This window comes from Theropithecus gelada, chromosome 9 (genome assembly GCF_003255815.1).
Source record: "Theropithecus gelada isolate Dixy chromosome 9, Tgel_1.0, whole genome shotgun sequence".
In the NCBI taxonomy this organism is placed as follows: Eukaryota; Metazoa; Chordata; class Mammalia; order Primates; family Cercopithecidae; genus Theropithecus; species Theropithecus gelada.
The window spans coordinates 101794968-101814126 of record NC_037677.1 but is presented as its reverse complement, the minus strand read 5'-3'; the positions used below and the strand labels follow the sequence as shown (position 1 = coordinate 101814126).

Here is a 19159-nt window from a genome sequence, read left to right as displayed (position 1 = left end):
TTCTAAAGAGACAAGGGTCTCGCTCTGTTGCTCAGGCTGGAGTGCATCAGCATGATCATAGCTCACTGCAGCCTTGAACTCTTCAGCTCAAGTGATTCTTCCACCTCAGCCTCCCAAACACCTAGAACTACAGGTGTGTACCACTGGACCTGGCTAATTTTTTTAAAAAAATTTATTTTTGTAGAGGTGGGGTCTTCTTTTATTGCCCAGGCTGGTCTCAATCTCCTGGCTGCAAGCAATCCTCCCACTTCGCCTCCCAAAGTGCTGGGATTACAGGTGTAAGCCACCATGCCCAGCCTAAACTGGGAGTATTATTTTTAGGTCAAACACTATACCATTAATTCTTCTATTCTTAGTAGTAACAGAAAACCCGGCATATAACTGATACTATATACATGTTAAATGAATACATGAATGAAATAATAAGGAATAATGACAGACCCTCTTTAAATCTATCCAATCATTTCTCAAGTATGACTTACACTGGCACCCATAAGCTGGATGTGAATTACCACCCCATTAACAGCCAGCCCACATGGTTCACTCTCTACTCACTTATTTCTTTGTCTATCTCTCTCTCTCTGATTTACTCTCTGTTTTATCCTCTCTGTCCCAATGTAGAGGTTAAAAACAATAATAAAGTCAATCTTTTAACCCAGCTAGAGTAACCAGTCTCTCAAACAACAATTTTTGCATTTATGGTATACCTTGATCCATGTCCACGAATGAAATGCAGACAGTCTGCCATAAACATCTTTATGAGTTCCTAAATTGTCATCATCTGTCTTGAATTTTAAGGACTTGATTATTTCAGTCTTTTTAAAAAAATATATTGAAGGCTAAATAATCATTTAAACTAACCCCAAGAAAGTTGGGCATATCTAAATTGCTTTTCATAGAAATGGGTTTCTCATTTCAAAAGTGAAAACATGTATAATTGGGAATGAACTTTACTTTTTTTTACCATGTATTCCATCAGTTCCTAAAATAATCATAGTTGTTTCAGAGTGTGTTGTGGCCACTAACAAGTGAACTCTGGCTGGTAAGTCCAGAAGGTAAGAAAGTATTAGTTGGGATTTTTGTTTGGTTTGTTTTGGTAACTTTGGACAAACTGGTTATTGTCTTGGCAAATGAAAGCCAAAGTGAATTTAAGGCCTCTCTCTGTCTCATTCTCAGGATTTCCTTATCAATAAAAGGTCAGCATGAGCCACGTGCAGTGGTGTACGCCTGTAATCCCAGCACTTTGGGAGGCCAAGGCAGGTGGATCACCTGAAGTTAGTTCGAGACCAGCCTGACTAACATGATGAAATCCTCTTCTACAAAATATGAAAAAAGAAAAAAAAAATTAGCCAGGCGTGGTGGCGCATGCCTGTAATCCCAGCTACTTGGGAGGCTGAGGCAGAAGAATTGCTTGAATCCGGGAGGCAGAGGTTGCAGTGATCCGAGATTGTGCCATTACACTCCAGCCTGGGCAACAAGAGTGAAACTCCATCTCAAAATAAACAAACAAACAAACAAACAAATAAATAAGGTCAGCATTAGCAAAGCAAATTGCAGTGAGTGCCATGAGCACTGCAGGGAAGGAGGAATCTTCATGTCACTGCCATAACGAGCAGGGCACAGGACAACCATCTTTATACAGTGAAGGGAAGACCCACAGAGAGCAGACTCGGAGAGACCATCACAGCCTACCAGCATCAAGATAGGACTTCCAGATGGGGAGAGAAATTATAGATGATCAAGGGCCTGCTGTATGAAATGAGTTCACACAGAAGGAGCAAAATCCTTGCTAGAGGAAAGAGTGGATCAGCAGATACCTAAAGGCAGGACGAGAAATGCCAAAGTCCAGGTAGGAAAGGTAGCATAGACAATAACTGAAGCCCAAGGATGACATAAGTAAGCACAAGCAAGTGGGCAGGACTCCAGAGCTAGGCTGATCTGAGATCAGTGATTTCTAATACTTTATTCTCACACTGAGGCAGTTATGAAGGACAAAACTCCTTGAAGAAACTCCAAAAAAATAACATTAGAAAACTTAATCTCTTAATTATCAAATATTTGGGTCTGGATAGGCTGCCGTTTGTGAAACTTATTATTATTTGATGACTAGAAGTTTTCAAATATCCTGAGGTGATATATTATATATTGAATTCTATATTGAATGGTATCCCCAAGGGATGTACCTTCTCCTTCTCAGGTCAGTAGCTCATTAATGGCCAAGACAAAGGTACTGCAAATTCCTTAATAGCTCCACAGGTGAAATTGAAATCAGTAGGATTGCCAATACTCAGGGAGACAGAAGCAAAATTCCGATTGATCTCCAAATAGTGGCAACATAGGACTACAGACTCAAAGTCAAATAAAATGAATTTATCAAAATGTTACTGATGCCTACTACTATGTGCCTGATCTGGCAGTGACCTCAGGTCTAGGGATACAGAAATGAATAGAAAGTTCCTGGCTTCCACAGAACTTACTCTCTAGTGTGAGGAGATGAACAATATGGAAATAAATCAATGCAAAACTATGAGTTAGAAATAAGTATCATGGAAACAACTAAAATAAGGTGATTTGATAGTCACCAAACAGCTACTTTGTACTAAAAATTTTAAAAAGCCGTTTCTACGGAGATGACATTTAAACTGAAATCTAAATGATAAGTGGAAGTATCCATGTAAAGATTCAGGAGAAAACCATTACAGAGGAAAGGTCTAATATGAAAAAGCTGCACTGTGAGAAGAACAGAAAGATGGTCAGTGGTTGTAGCTTAGTGTGAACAGGGATTAGTTGAAAGAATTAGAAGAAGAAAGTAAGGCAGAAGCCAAATCATGAAGGACCTTATTTTCAGTTGAAATAATATAATTTGATTTAAACCTTAAAAGACAAGTTTCAAGTCTCTTTGATAAATGGATTATCAAGACCCAAAGTGGATTCAAGGGGATGAGTTGGGGAAGGGTGGTAATTTAAGAGACCACACCAAGATGGGGCTTGGATGAAGATTATTATAGGGGAAAAAATTGGAAATATTTAGGTTATTTTTAGAGATGAAGTCAATGAATTTGGTGATAAAATATATAGAGGTTGCATGAGCAAAAGAAAGAAATCATGGAAAATATTGATTTGCAGGAGTGTTAAGCAATTGACAGCGAAATTAGAAAATCAGGAGAAGCAGTTTTTTTTGTTTGCTATTTGTTGTTGTTGTTGTTTTGTTTTGTTTTGTTTTGAGACAGAGTCTCGCTCTGTAGCCAGGCTGGAGTACAGTGACGCATTCTCAGCTCTTTACAACCTCTGCCTCCTGGGTTCAAGCGATTCTCCTGCCTCAGACTCCTGAGAAGCTGGGATTATAGGTGCGCACCACCACACCCAGCTAATTTTTGTTTATCATATGTTTGTTTCTGTTTTGGTCCATGTTAAGATTGCTGCTTTTTGGACTTCCATATTGTAATATTGTTAAGAAGACCTTTGGATGGATAGATCTGGATTTCTCATCATAATTGGGGATGTAAATTTGGAAGTCATTTATAAGACAGAAACAACTTAAAGCAGAATGCTTAATTCAAACAAAAACAAAAAAAACCCACCAAGACCTACAACTAGAGAAATGAGATTAGCTAATAAAATATATAAAGCTGAAAAAAACTGGAGTCATTGGTCAACTACAAGTTAAATATTTTCTGGCAATGCCACTATCATGAGAGTTAATCAAGCCACTGTGAGTCTAGGATGTACTCACAGATATATTACAAGCATAAGAAAAGAAATCATCCTTCTACCCAATCCTAAATACTATGTTCAATTTTAATAATTGTAGAAAAACTGACAATAAGAGTAATTACAGGTAAAAAGCAAATGGTCCTAAAAACAGGTTATATGAATTTTAGGCAGCTTACGGAAAAAGAAGAAGAAAAACTGAATTAATTACCATTGCATCTTAATTTTTGTAAATGAGAAAGTTTCCAAATATTTTAAAGGTCTATTTATCGACTACCAAAAAGGGATAATGTCAGTGAAGGAAATTAGACAGAATGTAGTCAGATACGTGGAACTATTAATTATTTAACATACAGATAGAATAAGGGAGAAAAGATTTCCATATGACCCTTCTAAAGAGAACAGTCAAATATTTGTGGATAAGAATATAAGTTCCCAAGTACACAGTCCCATTCAACAGTGTATTCCAACCCCTACACTAATGCTAGATAAATAATATATGCTCAACAAATATGTATGCAATAAATGAAAAAATGAATAAAATCTATCTTCAGTTGCATATCATGTCATTTCCCAGAACTTAGAAAGGCTTTTCTAGCCTAAGATATTTCTAAGAAATACATTGAGGTCCTTCCCAGCTGTCCTTTTCTAAAAATCATATGTAATTCTGTTGCAGGCTTATTCTGCATAGATCTGAGTGGCAGATTACAGGTCAATGGGCAGAGATTACAAGTAGGTTTATTATTGTTCAGCATGAAAAACAATCTTTCTAACAACTAAAGCCATTATACAAGATGGGAACTACGTACGGTGGGTATTTGCAGGTCGATTAGCACTGTGATATTCTGGTAAACTGAGGTAACTCTTTGGGGATATCACAAAAGTATCAGCTATACCAAGTATAATACTAGTTTAAATGACTTCTGTAAGACCTTTTCCTACTTCAGGTGTCTATGACTATGATACTGACATGACATAAACTAAAAGAAATAGAATCTGCCAGTAACAATCAGAATCCTCCTCAGAGGTCTCTAGCACAGAAATAGAGAGCTACAGTGGTCATTGAGAATCAATGTTCCTCCCTCAGGTAAGGTGTATTGCTCCATTTCATTTTATCCCCAGTACATGAGGTGGTAGCATTTTAGCCACCTGGAAGTTCTTCAGAACAGCATATGCAGTTTTGATTTTCAGAGGCATGTATTGTTTAGAACTATTGTTTTCATTTGAAAGTTTCTCTGAACAAAATGCTAGCACGCACAACCAAAGAAACACAAAAGGCCAGGTGATGTTTTCCTTTCCGTTTCCAAGAACATCCCATTGAGAGACGCTGACAGCTTGTCAGGGCTAAGCAAACAGTCACATCCCGTCTACCTGCCCATTAGGTGCTCTGCTGATTGTGAATTTTCATTAGATCTCTGTATTCAGTGGCGGTCCATTGTTTATCTCACTCTAATGCTTCTCAGGTACAAAGGAGATGGAGGGTTTCCCTGAAATAGCACTAGTTCTAATCTCAAAGCATTCAAATGTACATGATCACAAACAGATGGGTTCATTTGTATGCTGTTTTGTGTTCACGCCTATCTGGCTACCTATCATTTCAATTTGTAGGAAACAACATGCCTTGTTAGCCTAGCTAAAGTTTCCCCAGCTTTTCAATTATTACTCTTATTTTCTCTTAAAGGCAATGTAGCTATTATTTAAATCTGAGAGCCACTACATCCCAGTGGGTAATCTGGTGTCTTTTTCCTTTTCAAATATTAATATACGTACATCTGTATATAAAACAATGTCAGTCTGAGATCTATGACAGAAAATGGCAATGAACTGATTACCTATCTTCCTCTTAAAATGAGCTATTTGTTTACCTTGAGGGTTGTCACTTAATTAGAAGCTCCTGGTAAAGAAAAAGTTGGCTTAAGTTTCAGAAGCTTTTATCTCACAAGCAGGAGACAAAATCAGTCAACAGTTTCATAAGAAAACATTGACGATAATAACATTGTCAAGCCCTTACAAAACACTCACTTAGCCTTTGAAAGAGGCCTGCAAAGGATAATTCCCAAATGAGTTTGTTGTTGTTGTTGCTGTTGTTTACTAACACATACACTCAACAGCTTGCATTTAACCCCTTCCAGGGACTGCCTTAGAGAATAGCATTCATAGAAAGGCAAGTAAGCAAAAATCATGGTCTCTGTCATGTTCAAGAAAACACTTGTAGTATTTATGACAAATGGCAGTATCAACATCCTATAAATGGAGATAATGCCATTTCAAAAGCTTAGTTTGAAAAATCATTCTTGATACTTTGTAAGTTAGAATAGTCAAACAAATGGAGGGTGATATTATCATTGCTATTATAAGAAGAAATTCAGTGGGAGTGCAGTTCTTTTTTTTTTTCCCCCTGAGCTCTGTAAACATCTTTTACCAAGAAAAGAGATACTATATTGAACAAGGGAAAACTCAAACTTTGTAGTGATGACTTTGAGAGTCATGATTTGGTCCTACATAAATATTCCTAAATGAATGTTGAGTAATTTTCCCAACTTGGATGGTTTCCTTCCAGGCATAATCAGCCAAGCACTCCGTTTGGAAGTCAGGCAGTCTCTGGAGATAAAACTTTCGTGGATCAGACTGAACTGTTAGATGTAAGGATGCTAAGATTTGACAAAACCAAAACTCTCTTCCCTGTACTCCTGCCATGTCAAATATGCTCTCCTCTTCTACCACCAAAAGGAAATGACAAAAATAAACTCTTTCTTTCCTCAGCACAAGGCAACTTCTGCAGAATGCTTTAAGAATCAATGATTAAGTAAGTGCTAGGTCCCTATATAATCAAGGAGAGTGATGGCCAAGTTTAAGGGCTGGTTGCTAGCCCCTTCTCCAGGACTTACAGGGAAGAAACCAGGCCAGCTATACCTGTCTGTAGGACATTTATCAACTCTCTTATGAAGATTTAGATGGAAGTTTTTAACATGATGGGAGCTAAGAAACATTGCCTTTCTTGGTTTAAAAACAAGCTTGTTTTAAGACTCAAGCTGTCTTCTCTGAGAGTGCAAGTCCTACTCAGTCCACAATAGAGACAGCTCTTTCCTCTACAGAGGCAGATGGGTTTTGATCGCAGAAAAAATTACCCACCAGACCAACTTTAATCCCTTAAACTGGCATGTAAGTTTGTCTGAGTCCTACCTACCTCTATCTACATTTTTGGTCTCAATCAAATAGTCTCCTGAACACCCCCTACATTACTTGAATTCTGGACTTCAGTCAAAGTTTTCTCTTTCCTTGGCTTGCCTCTCACCTCTCCTGTAACTCCTGGTATCCTTCTCTCAAAGGTCAGCCCTCATGCCACCTCCTGCAGCAGGAGGTGAGAGAAGGCTGCCAGGCTCCTTACATACCAGGCTTCAGTATTCCAGCAATACACACAGTCGGCATCCTTTAGCAGACATTGCTTTCACTTCTAGTCATGCATGTACTGCCTAAACATCTTATCTTGAGTATAATCTCCTGGAGGGCAGGGACTATGTCATAAGCCTAGGTGTGCTTGTTATAGTTTATAGAAAATTAGCAGCCAGAACAGAAGAGCATCCATGACAGAAATCTAACTTGGTGCTGCCAGGTACACATGTCTAGCCTTGAGAAAGGTATTTAACATGTTTGCTTTTTGATGCCATTGTAAGTGGGTGATAGAAAGGTACCTACATACATAGGTTGGTTAAGCATTAAATGAGATAATTCATGTAAATGGTTTAGAACAGTGCCTGGACTGTAATAATCCCTCAATAAATACTGACAGTCATTAATATCAAGCAATTCTAGTATTTGGATACTACCAAAAAACCATATAAATCAGTAGTAAAACGATAAGAAACAATTACATTGGGAACTTTTACAAGCTCATCCTTGAGGTGGGAGAGCACTCCTCTTACAAATGGCTCCATGCATCTTTTTAACATTTATTTGCACAATCTCTCCATATCATAGTGGTAGAACTATTTCACTATATACTAGGTTGAGCTTTAAGAAACTGGTAATATTTGATCATTTTTGACCTAAAAATGGCGATTTCATATGGTTTCACTTAAAATGGTCAAATTGAGAGAATCCTTCTTAAGTCTTTGCCAAAGGGACTGAAGATTGGATTTGCCATTAGGGAATCCTAAGCCTTTCCTGATTAAGGTCTGATGCTTTCCAGTAAAATTATTACTCTGAACGTGTTTATCGCCCAATATCTAAGACCTGGTAGTTAGGCCAGGGTCCACCTTCCTGCCCATGTGAATCTGACCAACTGTACTGTAGATAGGATATTGTCCACCTACAAATATTCACTCTTCCAAATATTCCCTTTGCTGAATCTGAAGCCTGAAATTCTTTCCCTTCAGGGCATAAATACACATGAGACTCAGCCATTCCCTGCCAAAAACACAAAACAACAACAGCAACAAGTTGTCGTCATCGTTGTCATCGTCATCGTCATCATCATCATCATCATCTCTTCTCACTCAACTCTGTCCTTGTGGAAGGTCTTGCATCATCATCATCATCTATTCTCACTCAACTCTGTCCTTGTGGAAGGTCTTGCATATACACCGTCAGCTCCATTTCATAATCTTACTCTTGAAAGCAATAATCTATACTGCCTCTATTTCATTTCATTGCTTATCATCCATTCAGTCATTTATTCGTTTATAAATCTATTACAGTCTAACTTTTATCCCCACCTCTGTTTCAATTCTACTCTGACAAAAATCATGAATAACCTCCTATATTGCTTAATCCTAGGTTGTTTTTATTCCATAACTGACTTGATCTGATTGTAGAATTTGATGCTATTAATCACCCCTTTCTTCAGCATTCATGAAAATATTTCCCCTGAGTTTCTATATTTTGGCCATTTCTATTTAGCCTGTCCCATAATTTCTTCCTGCACTCTGAATGTTGGTTTTTGGCAGAGTCCATAGGAGTCCCTGGTTTCTCCCTGTACTCACTCTCTTGAGGCACTGAGCCCACTTCCATAGCTTTAACTACCACCTAGTGGCTACTGACTTCAAAGCTAAAGTGTCAGCCTAGACCATTCCCGATCTTCAGATATTTGACAACTCACGGCCATTTCTGCTGAAATATTCATAGAAACCACTAACTCAACTTCTCTAGAACTGAACTCAGTATCTGTTACATGTACTTAACCCTCCTCTTCCAATTTCCATCTCTCCTGTTTTGGATTACTGATCTTGGCTACTTGAACTGCAGGTCCTTCCTGCTGTCTTCTGCCTTATCTGACCACTCATTACCACCCACCATATTCATTACCTCTCCCCATCTGAATTATCTGGCCTACTATTGCTACTTATGAGTTAGATGATGTAAAAGCTACTAAATGGATGGATGGATAAATAAATGGATGAGGAAATGTACAAATGGGTACAAAACCATGCAGAATAACTCATCACAATTCTCTCCACTAAAAAGCTGCTCATTAGCTCATTAATAGGGTAGGGAGCTCTCCTTACCACAAATGCCTGACTGGCAGAGGTGTGTGTTTCATGGCCACGAGGGCGCCACCCCAGTCTAGGAACCAGACATTGTACTCTTCATCAAAGATCTGGAACAACAACAACAACAACAACAATCATAGCAACACCTTACATTTGCATAGTGCTTAACAGTTTACAGTCTTTCACATACATTGTTTCATGTAGGTTCTAAGCCTTCCAACAGCACTATCAGATAGTTTTGTAAGTATTATCTCCATTTGATTGATGAGGAAATGGGATCACAGAAAACAAATAACTCTCCCTCGGCCACTCAAATTGCATTTCCAGGGCTCTTTCCACTATTAGTACTGTGAACCAGCATGCTACATGAAGGTGAGGCAAAAAGGTGCATGCTCAACTAGATAATCCAAAGCAAAGTATGACTTCGAAGAAACTCCCCTATCTTTCTAGGTAACTAAGTTACTACTCAGCCTTCTCTTCTTCCTCAGCTATTCAGACGTCTGCTAATTTGTCAATGTTTTATAGTGTTTTATAGTGTTGTTTATACATTATCTAGGAACTTAAAAGACAATTTTCCACCAACTATGGTAAAACTAATAACTGATATAGCCACCACCTCCCTGCAAGTTGGATGAAGACCCAAGTTGGGTGTCTATAAGTCCCCACTCTAAGTAGTCATTGGAACACAGTATGTCCAGGGACCTAAAGTTATTCATTCTTTATTTCATCTATTTGTCTGTTACTTATCCATCCATTCACTCATTCATTCACTTATTCAGTGTTCCATCCATCCATCCATCCCTCCATCTAACCACAGGCATTTTCTAAGCACTAACTGCAATACAAGGTTCTGAGTCAAGAGAACTTCAGACCTAAGCTCACATTTATCAATGCTTATACGAGATATGACTTTTAAATCTTCAACCTTCAACAGGAAAACTATTTCTCCAGCAGAGAACTAATCTCAACTTTAGATCTTCTAGGGGAAAGTATGCTTGGAGAATTCCTACAGCACTTAACCATTGATGGTGGTTTATGCAGCCTAGATGGAGACGTTGGGATGGTGGGTTAAGTGAAGAGGGCTATAAGAGGATAAGGGGGTACAGACAGATTTAAAGGGGGAATGGGTAAGAGGAATGGGGTCTCCTATATATATGCCCCAGGGAACCTTAGAGAGAAAAAGTAGTTTCTCAGTCCTAAACCTCTTTTTTTTCATATTTATCTTCAAAGAAAAGAAAAATGTCCCTATTTATGACGAGCCTCAATGCACAAAGGACCTAAGGGTGATTCACTTATATTCCAGATATAAACATAGACTCTGAGTCTGCAATGCTAGGCTTTTCTCTCCAGAGCTTAAAGGATGGCTCTGTGATAAGCCACATAATGGAACTGCTGGGTTGAAGCCTAAGAATGAGGAACACAGGAGGAGGCACTGGGGAGGAGGGAGAAGTTATCCTCATCCTTTCCTCTTGATTTTACCATCTGGCCACTGCTCATTTTTGCCCTGTCTAGCACTGGAGTGAAAAAGTGGATTCCTTAGCTGTTTAAGAAAGGAGGAAAGAAAAAGTATTGACAACAATGGTCAGGTGAGCTACTTCTTGAGGTAGAGAGACCTCCAGAAATGGTTTGTCTATGAGGATATTTTGTACCAGATGAGTTTGTATTCCAGCTTCCACCCTCCTTTGGCTCTCATAATAGGTTATTTTTACATTTTGAAGCGTATGATCTTATTTATGTATCTGTTCCCCAGTCACCTGATTATGACCTTGTGGGTAGGAACCTTATTCTTGACTGTGTGCCTTGCAGTACTTGACATAGTTGCTTTTGTCTCATAGGTACTTGGTAATCTTTACAATGCTGGTAGTGCTGACACGGGTGGAAATGGGGATGATGATGGTGGTGGTGATGACAATCTTCACTAAGGGATCCAAACAGGAAATTATCTAACTAGAGTTCATATGGTGACTCTACCTTTACCATCAAGATATTCAGTGTCCTTCTCTTGTCTTCTCCATGGAGAAACTGTCTCACTTTTAAGACTTAGTAAAATGTCACTCCTCCTTGTGATGTCTTTCCCGGTTTTTCCAGCAGGATGTATTCCTCTCTTTTCTCTGTGTGCTAATAATGCCACTAAAATACTACTATCACCCTGAACTATAGTTAGTTGGTTATGAACCCATTTCTTCTATTTAATTTTGAGCTTTTTAAGGAAAGGGACTCCAAATTATTCAATTGCCTCCTGGAGCCTGACACCTAGTTGACACTGTATAAATCTATTTGTCCAATATAGTAGCCACAAGAGAGTATTTAAATATAAATTAATTAAAATAAATAAAATTAAAAATTAAGTTCCTCTGACATAGTAGTCACATTTCAAGTGCTCCATAGCTGCATGGGCAAGCACAGATACAGAACTTTTCCATCATCGCTGAACATTCTATTGGACAGCACTGCTGTAAGTGTTTGTAAATCTGAATTAACGTTTCATGCAGTTATATATCTATTAAGCTGTTTCATACTTACTCAAGACAGTCTACACAATACTTAAACAACCACTGACTTCCATGGCTTTGTCAGTTTTAATGTTCTAATCCTTGCATTTTGTAGATACAGAAACACATCCCCAAAGGTGAAGAGAACAGCTTGCCAAGAACTCTTGGCACACTAATGATAAAAACAGTTTTATCAGTTGTATCCCCAGCAACCAGCACAGTACTTAGCATCTGGACCTGTTTCATACATATGGCTGAAGGAGAGAATAAGTGAACTGGGAAAATTCCAGTTCCTCCTATTCCCTGCCCAATGCCCTTCTCATTTTACCCCATTACCCCTCTAACCTGCCAGCCAAATTGACCAAACTGAACAGCTGCTTCAAGTGTTTTGAAACTACAAAGTCATAATGAGACTGAGAATCTATAGGATGGAGAGAGAGATTGGTAGAACTTACTCTAAATGCCTCCTCCCTTTTTCTCAATTCACCCAGTTACCTGTCTCCATGTGTTGCCCCCATCGGAGGAGATGAACACACCAATATCAGTATATGAGAGCTCCGGGCCAATATTGCCTGAAACATAAGCAGATCATTTGAGATTGTCAGGAGTTTACCAATTAAGTGTGCTTAGGGCTGGGGGAGCAGAGAGTAAAGGTTTTCTAAGTAATATTTACAGCTAATTTGTGCAGTTTCTTTCTTGGTGTCATATCAGAAGCCCAGCAGGAAGAAAAACCCAATATGGGAGAAAATTTAAATAGTATGACAGAAGTGCATCATTCAATGACATGAGTCAAAGACTGAATATCGATTAGTTCAGGTCTCTTGAATTATTCACTCTGTATACCAATAATCTCTTACATTGCTCCTGACAGGTGTTCCCTGAAGGAAGCAAAGACTGGAAGAGTAGACACATATGGAGAAACTGAGCATAGGAGCCTGAGAAAAACTGGTGTGTGTGTGTGTGTGTGTGTGCGCACATAACTGTGTGTCTGTGTGTCTAACTTGTCAACATGTCCTTTGAGTGCCAGGCAGTTGAGTGACCCAATGGCACAGACTATGTAACCTAAATTATACAGTGCCCAGAAGAAGATGACCACACTCAGCATACCATGGCCATCAAACATGGCAGGAAAAGAAGTCACCTGGCTTATGCCTAGACCGACCACACTTGCTGCTTCCATCCTTTCACACTCTCCTCTTCTCTCTACCCTTCTTTTTCTGCCCCTGGCACTCCATCACCTTGTGGCTATGCTTATTAAAAAGAAAGTGGTCAAGCTTTTCTAGTCCATCTATATTGATTTAGTTTTCCCAATGGGCAGTCCTCTTCTCAGAGCCTAAAAAAATGCCCCCAACCTAATAGTGCTCAATAAATAATTGTGGAATGAATGAATGGGAAAAATGATTGGATCATGTTCCAACATTGACGTGCACTTGAGGAGGTTCTGACAACCAGGAAGGAACCCTAAACATGTAAGAGTTTATCATATTGGCTGATATTTTTTTTTAAAATAGCAGGAAGAGAATGTTAGCTCCCACACATCTGTAGCCTAAATAGGAGCACAACAAAAATGCAATAATGAAAATGTTAATTGAGTTCCTGACATTTAATGCTTCAAGATGAGAAATTAAAGCCAGGCTACAGCTTGTCAAGCTCCCATTAGCATCAGGGAGCACACAGATAGCCAACTTGTTTTGAGACTCAAGTTTCCAAAAATAACCCCTGGGCTCAGGGTTCAGGGTTCAGGCAGTAGGTGTGAGAGGAGTAGGGAGAAGGCTTCGTGAATATATCCATCGAGTTCTGCCTGGAATTTTGGATTCAACTCCCCAGATACAGGTTTTAGAAGACACAGGTGAGGAAAGTAAAGAGGAATGGGGAGGAGAATATCAACCCAAGTTGCTTGGTGGTTGTGCTAACCTGGAGCATTGTGTTAAGAAGGATTCGTTTCAACAGAATAGAATGTGATGCTGATCAATAGATGTCTACCAAGGGTGACAGAGAGAGAGGGAGGCAGGAGCACAGTTGCTCCAGAGCTGTGTATCTTCCATCCCTGGCATGGCTTCTAAGAATCTAGTTTATCATCCCTCACCTTCCTTAGAAGCTGGTTCTGTCAACATCTTCAACCTCTCTTTCAAAGCTCGACTAGATGGATTTTGGGGGCCTTATGGTGGTAAGAACCCAAGGCTCACAGTGAACTCTATTTGTGGAAATATCTTCTGTCAATTGAAAAGACCCCTGAAAGAAAATGCTACTGATCACAGAGATCAGAAAGTTGGTTTCCAGATGAATGGACAGAAAAGATGTACCCAGGAGGAGTTGATCTTTGAACATGCACAGTTCCTAGGTGACTCTGTGGGTGATTTCTGATAGGAAGAGCTTGAGTTATGTTGTCAGAGAAGGAGGATTTGAAAAATGAACCTTGCTGGCTGAAGTGGAATTGGCGCCCAGCTAGTGACTTCCAACCACGTTGGAAGAAGGGGATGCAGCTGTTGCCCACTTGAGTGGTATGATGAGAGAGGAGCGGGAGTGAGATGGAGAAGAAGAAGAAGAACAGGGATCTCTTCTCACCGACAGCTTGGGTGGTAAATGACGGAGGGCCCATGCCCCTTTTGGAAGCTTTAAACAACTTCCTTTTACCCTCATTTCCTCCCAGTGCTACCCTTCTCTGCTCCTTAAATATTTTTGAAAAAAAATAAAAAGGAGAGAATTTTGAAGTCCTCTGAGGGCTAGCAATGCTTCTCTTACCACCACTGATGCCAGAGGGATCTGCTGCCCATACGGGGTGGCTACAGGCTCAGTGGGGGAGGAAGCTGACAGTGTTCAATCAATGTGCCCCTGCAGGGACAGGGGCGGGAGGAGGGTTGCCACAGAAGGAAAAACAGGAGGGTGCAAACATTCAGAGTTTACAGGAAGCCTAGCAGAGAGTCTGGTTAGCTGTGGACCTGGCACGGAAAGGGGTTCAGAGACAGGTCTGGCTGAATGGCCATAGAACAGAGCACTAGAGGTGGAATCAGAGGGAGAGTGGGCTGGAACAAGACACCTGTTTCCACCTGCCCACAGTCTCTTCATCTCTAAATTGGGGAGGATAGTAATTGCCATTTCTTTTTTTTTTTTTATTTTTTTTTTATTTTTTTTTTATTTTGAGACGGAGTCTCGCTCTGTCCCCCGGGCTGGAGTGCAGTGGCCGGACCTCAGCTCACTGCAAGCTCCGCCTCCCGGGTTCACGCCATTCTCCTGCCTCAGCCTCCCGAGTAGCTGGGACTACAGGCGCCCACCTCTGCGCCCGGCTAATTTTTTGTATTTTTTAGTAGAGACGGGGTTTCACCGTGTTAGCCAGGATGGTCTCGATCTCCTGACCTCGTGATCCACCCGTCTCGGCCTCCCAAAGTGCTGGGATTACAGGCTTGAGCCACCGCGCCCGGCCAGTAATTGCCATTTCTACATTACTGTGCAGTTGTGCAATCAAGGCAAGGAAAGTGCTTTGCATGCTGTAAGGCACTGTGAGGATGTGAGGTCTTTAATACTAGCTTGAAACCACTGTGTTAAGGATATTAGGAACCCCAGTGTTTCTGCTTGCAAAAGGCAATTGCCAAACTCTCCATACTGGAATTCCATCTGCCTTCGGAGATGTCCTCAACAGGAGTTAGAGATGAATCTCAGGCTATACTTTTACCCACGCAGCTTACCTGAGACCACATCTCAGTTCAAGGTGGGGAAAGGGAGTCAGCAGTGGAAGTGGAGAGAGCCCAGGGTGGCTGACACCTGAAGGAAGGTGGAAGGCACAGATGTGGGAAAGGACCCTGCAGAGGCAGGCTCCATGCAGGCCACTGAAGGTAAAATTAGCTGACTTCATAGTTATCTTCCTGATGGCAAATAACCTCCCAGGGTGACCAGAGCAAGCAGGGTAAGGAGAAGCTGGGTATGAAGAAGCATGCACCAGTGACTCAGCCCTGGTTTTTCATCAGAATCTCATCAGCTGAGTTATATCTCTCCCAAAAATCCAGGGCATGGCAAAAAGCCTCAAGAATTACAGGGGGAGATAAAAAGGAATTAGCAATTCTGATACATATGGACAAAAAAATTCAAAAATAAATCTTTAATGTCTTTGTGTTCGCTAATTTACAAAGTACTAATTGAGAAGCAATATGCTGGTCACAGGTAAGAACAACTACCATTAATTCTACCTTATGATGGTCTGAGCACTCTGCTGGATCTTTAGACACACACTTCCATCTCCAATTTTTACAACACCCCCACAAGGTAGAAAACATTCCAGTTTTACAGATGAGAAAAATGAAGCTCAGAGGTTAAAAACTAAGCCAAATGCACAAACCTAGTAAGTGTCAGGGCTCAGCCTGGAAAGCAGGAGGACAAGGTTCCTGAGTTTCTCTGTGTGCCTAGTGTATGCACAGGATTTATGGATTCTGTTGAAGGAGATGAGCACATTATATTCTTCTGATGTAAGAAGAAGAGTTTTAACTTCTATAATATTAATGATGATGATAAGTGACATGTACTAAGTATTCAATATGTCCCAGGCACTGTTCTAAGCATTCTACTTATTTATTTCTTATTTATTGAGCCAGAGTCTCACTGTGTCACCCAGGCTGGAATGCGGTGGCACCATCTTGGCTCACTGTAACCTCCACCTCCTGGGTTCAAGTGATTCTCCTGCCTCAGCCTCCCTAGTAGGTGGGACTACAGGCATGCGCCACCACACCTGGCTAATTTTTGTATTTTTAGTAGAGACAGGGTTTCACCATGTTGGCCAGGCTAGTCTTGAACTCCTGTTCAGGTGATCCTCCTGCTTCGGCCTCCCAAAGTGCTGGAATTACAGGCATAAGCCACTGCGCCTGGTCATTGTTCTAAGCATTTTAAATTCATTGCTTAATTATATCCTGCAATTATATTATTCTGGTACTATTATGCCCACTTTGCCAATGAAAACACTGAAGTTCAGAGTGGTCAAGCCACAAAGAACAATACCTGGCTACACACTAAACATTCAGATAATACTAACTTTTATTATTCATCGCTACTTTTTGATGTAGCTTCCAGTTCAGCCCTGGGCCTCCTGTAGGTCTTGAGGAGAGGCATAGGGTCCAGCAGCCCTTGAGTTGGGAAGACCAATCCACATGGATTGCAGAGTTTGAGGATCACTCCTCCAGCCAGGGGAACAGCAACAGGGCCTGCCCTCATCTCTCCCCAGCCTGGGCTCCCTGAAGCCAGTGGTGTTAAGCATAGTTGCTCCCAACCATCTGGGGTCGACAGGAGTTGACTGAAATGCTAGAAGGCTATGCCAGCTGTCAGTCCGATGAGAGTGGTTGGTCACTGGTGGTATGTAAAAGCTCACACAGTTGGAGGCTTGGACAAGGAAGCCATGCCTAGAGAGTAGGAACTCCAGGGACCAGAGCTTTGGGTTGATGAGAGAAAACAGAATGTACCAGCTCCAAAAGTCACTGTGAATTTATCTGCTTTCATTAGAAACATAAGCTGACCAACACCAGAGCTCTAACTTCTAAGATCAGCAGGCTGCCTTGCTTTATGCCATCAATGTATTCCTGAAAAGGTGTATGGAAATGCAGTGCATGCTAATCAGAGCACACTCTGCCGAGACTTCAGCTTTCATCTCAGAGTTGCTTTATCTTCATTTCCGATTGATGCTCAGTGGACAGTGATTCCAACAATACAACCTTAAGTTTTTCTGCCCTTTGCCCTCAGGCTCTCAGCCAAGTGGTTAATCATGTGTAAACAAGCCTTTACATGCACCAGAGACCTCCTGATTAAAAACAGCGCTGGGATGGAACCCTTTGTAAAGAATCATCTGTGTAAAGAGAAAACAACCCCAACTTATATTTGGTGAGCTAGGAAGTTCATCTATCATGATTTCTTAAAGTGTGGATTCCTATTATAAACAACCATTCTGATTGGTCAGTTTACTTTGAGAGAAACTCTGGCCTCTTGCTAAGCACAGGGGACTGTTCTGTGTCCCCGGGGAAGATGCATGAACTTAGGAATTACAAATGCCTGGAGCTCTTTGCATCTTAGGTTCTTGGATGGGTTTTGGGGAATCCTGCATATTTTCTGGGGAGAGTGCCCATAGCTTTCATCTGATGCTCAAATGAGTCCAAGATCCAAAAATGGGTGACACATTTATTCTAGATACTCTCAGTATGGAAGACGCCCAGGGAACATTTTCCTTACCTGTAGCCACCACAAGTCCTGGGGCTGTCTCCTTGCTAGAGATTCTTCCTGAGGAATACGGATTTTCAGAGAGCTGCAGGTGCAGATGTAAGGAACAGAAGGGCTAAAATGGAGAAGGAAATAGTTTCATTCTAGGAAATTCCAGACACCTGTACCCCTGCCCCACTAGAGATGGGCTTCTCTATGTTCAGCTCCCGGAAATAGCAAGGCATTGGATGGTGAGTCACACAGTTTTGGGCAGAAGACATCCACACCTGAGACAGCTGGCATGCTCAGATTAGAAGCTCCACTGAGTACCTTCCATAAACGCCCTCCTGCCTCTGCCCCCTAACTTGAATCTTATGCCTTTCCCTCTCTTCCTCACCCAGCCTATCCAAGGTCCAGTTCATGGCTGGCTTTATGAAGCCTCCTTGACCATTCCTTCTACCAGGATGACACTAACATTCTCGCATTTCTGATCTTGACCATCAATTCTGCTTCTTGGAGCTCTAAGGGCCCTCCGGGAGGAGTGAAGAAGGGAAGCTATGTGAACTAGGCCAGGCCCTCCACCTTGTTCAGCCAGATTGTCTCTGTCTCTGTTTTATGTATTTTGTTCCTATTTATAATTTTACTTAAAATATTTGAAGCCATCATCTAAAACCTATATAAGTCTGTGTTCTCTATTTATTCACTTATTTATTCATCTATCCCCATTGGAGTGTTCTTAAAAGGGCTTGGGGATTTACAGAGACATATTCTGTACAATAAATACAAATAAGATGAAGAAATATAAAGAAAGAGAAAATCAGATTAAAATAAGATGAATCCATGGGTAAGGTTTGAGGGAAAAAATATCATGCTGTGACCAATTCCTAGAGGTAAGCAGGCATTTATCTCTGACCCTCCTAGTATCCGAAGCAAAAATTATATGGAATAAGGCTGAAAATTACAAAGGGAAAGGGTGTCATTTGCCGTATTTACCATTGTAGTCCCAATTTTTAACATAGGGTCTAGAATATGATAAGTGGTTAATAAATCTTTTCGAATAAGTGGCAAGAGGTAACTTTTTGCTCAGAAGAAACTAACCATTTCTGGGACCTTAAAATTGTTTCTTACAGAGGTCCTTATTCAGAGGGCACTGAGGGTTGTGGATTTTATTGTTAATGAACCGTCTTGCCTCCTCACACAGAGCAGAAGCACCTGGAGCCACAGAAACCATCTCACACATCATGTCTTCCATGGTGCCTACCCCAATATTCCATACAATAGGAATCCTCGAAATGTTGA

General features: G+C 40.7%; 1 protein-coding gene across 1 annotated transcript in view; it reads right to left on the bottom strand.

The window, feature by feature from the left end:
• Positions 1-19159, bottom strand: part of SORCS3 (sortilin related VPS10 domain containing receptor 3) — a 621794-nt gene that overhangs the window by 88411 nt on the left and 514224 nt on the right. The window contains exons 11-13 of the mRNA XM_025396833.1: positions 17894-17996; positions 12188-12264; positions 9216-9307 (exon numbers count right to left, since the gene is read on the bottom strand). Coding sequence (XP_025252618.1) covers positions 9216-9307; positions 12188-12264; positions 17894-17996 — 272 coding nt within the window. The remainder of the gene's footprint in view (positions 1-9215; positions 9308-12187; positions 12265-17893; positions 17997-19159) is intronic.